This window comes from Mytilus californianus, unplaced genomic scaffold (genome assembly GCF_021869535.1).
Source record: "Mytilus californianus isolate M0D057914Y unplaced genomic scaffold, xbMytCali1.0.p SCAF_3, whole genome shotgun sequence".
Taxonomy (NCBI): domain Eukaryota; kingdom Metazoa; phylum Mollusca; class Bivalvia; order Mytilida; family Mytilidae; genus Mytilus; species Mytilus californianus.
In genome coordinates this window covers 48,559,509-48,566,622 of record NW_026262679.1, presented here as the reverse complement: position 1 = coordinate 48,566,622, position 7,114 = coordinate 48,559,509, and the positions used below count along the sequence as shown (strand labels likewise).

Genomic DNA, 7,114 nt, shown 5'->3' with positions numbered 1-7,114 from the left:
CTTAACTGAGGGATATTTTCTGAATGGATACCCCATATCCTTTGTTTTTTTTTTTATTAAAATGATAATTGTTAGATCTATGAATAAATCAGGATCATTATTGCGTAAAATAAGTTTAAGCAAACGACTTAATTCAAGATTCAAAGGAGAGTCGAAATACAAGATTACACATCCTAAAATACAAGTCGTAAGTTTAGTTAATTTCATTTACGTTTAAAATCAAAATAATGTTGATTTAATACATTTGTTAACAAACTGTTAATCTGGGTTTTTTCAGACCAACATTTGGTAAACGTGCCTTTTCTGTCTTAGAAGAGAATACAGACACACCTTCCAGTCCAGTATTACAAGACAGCTGGCTATCCATTGACAGCGACGATTCCGGTCTCGGTTTAGATGACGTAAGTTTTCAAATTAAACAAATTTCAGATGAAGCCAAAGTTATTCAATATCTAAAAAAGGATTTTGAGGTTCTACTTTTCAGTTTTTTTTCCTGTTAGTAATGTATTTGATATGTTCCAAACAAGTTAAGTTTTTAATTATCCATTTTTTAGCATATGTTTTTGAACTGACATTTGACACAAAAGTCATAATTGTTCCGCCATATCTGACTTTGAGCCAACAAGTGTTGCTCTTGCTTCTTAAAATGCCAGTGCTTGGTAGTGAAGCAGCAAATACAATGTACACAACATCGACTGTGTGCACTAATTCAAATTTGCATAAATCAAATATCAGCCACACAAACTCGAAACTGCAGAAAAAAGTCAGCAAACATTGTAACGTACATGTAAACTATTACGTCACGAATGATAGATTACGTCACATATTACAAGTCTTTATCTTTTTTCATACATGATAATGTCTTTTTGTCCAAACGAACAGGTTTTCGTCGACGACAACTGTGTAAACATACCCCCAACAAAACGACAAAAGACTATTTGTGAAGTCAACAGTGTTTTAGCCGGTGACACTAATTTGATTGCAGATGGTAGTAGCTGTTATTCTTTGCCAACAGTGCCAGGAAAACATAAAGACCTCAAGAGCATTTCACCAGAAACAGTAAGTACCTCTTTGAACAATAAGTAAGAAGGACGAGGATTTACGAATAAAAACATATTCACATATGAAATCAAACATGTACAATTTAAGCTATAAAAATAGCATATATTAAAGATTTTCTTTATGTTTGACAATGGAACGTATATATTTCCCCCAATCCACAGTCACAGCACGAAAAAAAATACAAGTCTTCATGAAAGCAATTGCAGAGTAGACTAAACTAAATCTTTCAACACCAGTTCTCATGTTCTCATCTTTTCATTTATCGGTCTCTATAACAGGACCTACTTATTGCAGTTATTGTTGTTTATTCTCGTCCTGAAAATGCATGAAATATTTGCCACTGGATGGTCACCGGAGTAATCATGTTGGAAAACTCCAATTTCGTAGATGGTTAAACCTTTGTCTATTAAAAAAACTGCTTATATGTTTAGCAACCAACAATTAATCAATCAATATATCTGAAATAATTAACGAATTAATTTTTTTCAGTTGTCAGACGTCTTATGTGGTCGTTACAGTTATGTCATAAGCAGTTTTCGTGTTATTGACTGCAGATATCCTTATGAGTATGACGGTGGACATATTCAGGTATGAATAAATATAAACGGTAACTAGCTAGAATCAATGGTTTCTTATGAAACAAATGTTTCATACATTGAAGTTCCATAAAAAAGGGAAACATTATTTGGTTATCAGTTTTACATAATCGTATTGTACAGTTAGTATATCGATAGCAGCAACATGTCGTAATAATAGAAGTTAAAACATTGCCTCAAATGGAAGTGAATATAATAAGTAGATATAAGAAGATGTGGTATGAGTGCCAATGAGACAACTCTCCATCCAAGTCACAATTTGTAAAAGTAAACCATTATAGGTCAAAGTACGGCCTTCAACAAGGAGCCTTGGCTCACACCGAACAGCAAGCTATATAAAGGGCCCCAAAAATGACTAGTGTAAAACCATTCAAACAGGAAAACCAACGGTCTAATCTATATAAAAAAACGAGAAACGAGTAACAGACTTGCATAAGAAAACAAAGTCAAAAACAATACAAATGTACGTGAACAGTAAATGTCATCAAATAACACCATAATCATTTACACAATTGTTTGCAACAAATGTTTTTTTTTTTTCAAATCTTTAATAATTATCATTTATAATAGTTATTCATATAATAGTAATTTTATTGCTAATTCAAAGCTAGTTTGAATGATGTTATTTTATAAATGAAATATATGATGCAAATACTCTTGCAATAATTTTTTTACCAATATATATGAATTATTTGTAACATTGAGTTCTTTTCCTTTAGTCAGCAGAAAACAGATACCTCCATGGGATGATAGAAGACCTTCTGCAACAGACATCTGTGCAAGTCCTCATCTTTCACTGTGAATTTTCACAAGAAAGAGGTCCTGCAATGTAAGTTTTAATGTATTGTTTCTTAAAAAAAGGGGGGGGGGGACATTTACCATAAGAACAATCTAAAGCTATAGTTTAGTTTAGTTTAAACATGTTTTATTTGCAAAAGTAAAAAAGGGATAGGACACAAGTTATAACAACATTAGTGACGTCCTCTCCCTTAAAGCTATAAGTCAAGCAAGACCGGCTGCATCATTGTCGAAAGAATAATAATGAGCACACAGACAACAGTCCACAAAACATTACACAAAAACCTTAAGATTGGACAATTATACGAGCCCACAAAACACCACAAATAAAAATTGGGTGTTCCGGAAAGGTCATGAGTTCCTGTTTCATTAGTGACACCCGTCGATATACCCCTGTTAAAATCCCTTGACGAGTCAACTCACCATACAGTAGCGGGGTAGTAAATTTCTCTTTTCTGACCCCCATAGACATTAAGAAATTTATCAACCATTGACACATGTAATTACATTAACGGTACCAATTTGACTGCATCAGATACGCATTTCAACAAATAATGTTTCTTTAGTGATGCACGAGGCTAACATACTTGAAAATGCAAAACTTATTTGAAAACTGAAAAGCTGATCAAAACTAGTGTAGACAAAAAGAATAGCTAAAGCCAGGCAAATCACCCAACACTAATACATGAGTGAATATGAAAGTCTGAAATGACGGACTTTGTTGGACTAAGAATAGACAATACCGTTATCGATAGAAACTAAGATAGAGAGAGTAAAAAGTAAGATGTCACGAAATGCAGCAATAAACTAAAGTAAAGAAAAACACAATGCATTCATTTCATATACCGATCGAGGTCTTTTTGTACTTTATTGTTAAATTATATTTTTGCATTTAATTTTGATGTTTATCTAAAATCTCCTTTATCAGTGTTAGCTATAATGCACATTGGTAAAAGTTAAACAGACTGAACGGCTAATATTTACAATAAACAATTGCAACGAAAAAAATCAACATATTACAATTTTATTTGTCTTATTTATTTTAATTATATGAAATTATATGTTCGGTAATAACACTAATGCCTCATTTTCATTGTTATGCCGATGATCTTTAAGCAAAAAAAAAAATAAAAAAAATAAAAAAATACAACTACTGTTCTTACTGTACATTTATGCCGTTTCTGAAAAAGTAAATATACTTGATTTTCAACTTCAATCAAACAGATGATACACAATAAATAATTTAGCTACCTTTGAACTAGCGATAAAAGTACAGCAAATCGTCAAAATAATGAACGCATTATGTTTTACTGAAGAAGCAGGTAACTTTCTGATACCACAAAAGTTAAAATTATACATTACATATAGAAAGGCCACTATGACACTTGAATCTTGTGAAAATACCAGAAACTACAAGATTCAGCTATTTTACGACAACAATAAAACAATTTATTATGTGATCAGAATGTGTAGTTAATCAGGATTAACATTGACTTCAAATTCCTCATGATTGGATATAATTTTGTTAAAATCTTTGCGTCTTTTCCAGTTTGACCAATTGGATGACCAAATTATCTTCTAAACTGAAGACGAGAGAAATTGGGTTTTTATTATTCAAAAAAATATTATGTGCCCATTTTTTACGTATTCCATTTATTGATTTGATATCATTTTTGTAGGTTACGACATCTTCGCAGTAAAGATCGTCAGATGAACACCGAGAATTACCCAGCATTGAACTATCCAGAAATCTACCTTCTTGACAGTGGCTACAAGTCTTTCTTTGAAACATCATCTGATTTGTGTGACCCTATTGACTACAGACCAATGCTTCATTCTGATTTCTCTGCAGACCTCCATCACTACCGTCGGGTAGCAGATGTACGTCATTTCCGTTCCAAGTCCAAGTCCTGGTCATCAGGTGATAGATCACGCTTATCCAGAAAGGTTATATTCTGACATGTTGTTATGTGACGCTGTTTGTTATGTTACTGACCTTTATCTGTGATATATATTGTTATTGTTGAAAACTCAAAGTGCTTGTAATTGATTAAATGTTATTCATTAATCAATTAAATGTTATACATATGTGACTTTTATTTTTAAAATTGTAGCAAACGAATTATTAATATAGTTTATCGTTTCAAATAAATGCCACCAACAACTTCTCCGTATAGTTATATTGTCTGTTAGTAAGCATCTTATCTAAAATTAAGATGCGGTATGATTGCCAATGAGACAACTATCCACCAAAGTTCAAATAAAGTGGATGTGTTAGTTGTTTTTCGGTGAGTTTGTATTGCTTCAAATATAACATTTATAAATCACTAATATCATTTATCGTAATTAAATTGATTGATTGTTGGTTGCTTAACGTCCAGTGGCAAATATCGCATGCATGTTCAGGACGAAAACAAATTAACAATAAATACAATAGGTTGGTCATGTAATAGAGACCATCTGGGATGGAGGTTATGTAAATTTCGGCTGCCACTAGAAAATGAAGGTATATAGGATAGGGACAGAAATTTTACCTTGCGTTGCAGGGGTTCTTAACGTGCAGAGAGCGTGACACTCGCTCTACACGAGAGATCGAAGTTAACCGTAATTGGCTGCATATTTGTACATCCAGCACAGCCGAACGCACGCCCTTTTTTACTGCCGGTCGGAAGAAGACCTAAGTATCCATATTTCTATTCCCCAGTCACCCTGGGGTGCATCGTAATTCAAGATAAAAAAGAAAAAAAGAAAAGAAAATACGAACAGATTATTTGAACTGTATGATATGAACGGTTACTTCATGAAAACAATATTTACACATTTCATAAATCTGTGAAAGCGGCAGCGGTTTTCGAGACGACCAGCAGATTGTCATCCAATTGAAAGCACACATGCTTTATTGGTGACACTTTTTTATGATTCTACCTTAATGTGTGCTTTTGCATATCGTAACACTTGGAATCTTTGATAAGTTTTTACCATTCGTTTCCTTTTATTCCATTCCTTTAGTTTTCAGTACAAAATGTAGCAGTAACGTAATGTGATAACGTGATTTTAAGTGACAAAGTTTTTGTGAATAGGAATATTTTATTTTTGTAACTCCATTCTATCATGACCTTTTCTAAAAGTCCCATTAACGCAGAATTTCGTTAAAATCCCACTGTATATCATTGACAATAAAAAATAAGGACCCTTTGCAGGAATAAAAAAGAAGAAAATCCGTAGTTAGATATATATAAGCCTCATTGTTTCCGTTTCACTAAAAATTTTGTTATAAGAATAGTAACACATTGGAAATTTACAAGATTGTTGTACTCATTGACAATCATAATCATAATCTATTACAGAGGGGAACATGAATTTTTCGAATGAATTAGTTAAGAGGACCAACTTAACTGTTTTAACATGTTTCATATGGTTACTTGAAATGGACGCTTAACCCCCCCCCCCCCCCCCCGTTTGTTTATAAAACTACATTGCAATTACAAACGAAATTAAATATTAAACCTGAAGCTAATTATAAGCACAATTTCGAGCATAATCTTGATGTAGCTCATTTTAACAGACTTATATGTTACATGTAACGAACTATATTGGAACCTTAAAATGTGAGCTCTTGCAGTTTATGTCACTAGAAAAGAAAGAAGAGTAAAATCAATATGTAAACCAAATAAATAGCTTAGTAACATAGGTTTACAAAAAAGGAAGAAAAGCACCAAGTTCAGGGAAACCATCATTTGAAAAAAAAACTAATATAAGAGTTAAATATAGAAGTTATATAGTACATGTATTTACCAAGACACTTGTGAGTATTATACCGCGTTCCAGATAACACTCAGTCTGGCTTCTATATTTGCCAATACCTTTACTCACAAATGTGTATACCTGATATATAAACTGGTCCAATTATTCCGTTCTAGGCAAAAGACACCCCACAAGGATTGTTCGTTTGACTTTTCGGGATGTATAAATACACAATCTGCCTCTATCTAAAATGACCTCATTTTAATTGGCCATCCATATGTTCTGCCCTTCATCCCGAAAGACAAACTTTACAGAGACTACTTTTAGCATTTATTTGTTATAGTCTTTGATATGCATGAAATATTTGCCACTGAACTTCTGCAAACCACAATCCTTAAACCAACCAATTCCAATGTACGTCTTTTTGACTATTTATACTGTTTAGACCAAGGACACATCGGAATTGAAAGCTTTACATCAATTATAAATGATATATATATATATATATATAAACAAGTCTAAATTGAAAACAACGTTCAAACCTGTGATTGCGTTGGATAAAAACCGCAATTTTTATACGTGTGCATGCAAAACAAATTTCTTGGTAGAGGGGTCTAAATACAGCACAAACAACATTTTCCAAAAGACCAAATGATATATATATATATATATATATATATATATATATATATATATATATATATATATATATATATATATATATATATATATATATATGATAAGCACGTCTGAAAAAGTGACAACTCTACGACAGATCCATCCATTGAAAACACATATTATATTCGTAACTACTCTAAATATCAGCACAACAATGTTAAATTTGCAAATTTGCGGAAGCAAATTTTTGTTCTTCCCTCGCCGGGATTCGAATTCATGCTATTGGGATATCGAGA

At 32.4% G+C, this 7,114-nt stretch overlaps 1 protein-coding gene across 1 annotated transcript; it reads left to right on the top strand.

Moving 5' to 3' along the window:
- Positions 1–858: 858 nt before the first annotated feature.
- Positions 859–4,544, top strand: LOC127733509 (M-phase inducer phosphatase-like). The gene is made up of 4 exons (XM_052242862.1): positions 859–1,059; positions 1,552–1,650; positions 2,378–2,487; positions 4,136–4,544. Exons 1-4 carry the CDS (start codon positions 859–861, stop codon positions 4,413–4,415), a joined length of 690 nt encoding a protein of 229 aa, XP_052098822.1. The 3' UTR covers positions 4,416–4,544.
- The last annotated feature ends 2,570 nt before the right edge of the window (positions 4,545–7,114 follow it).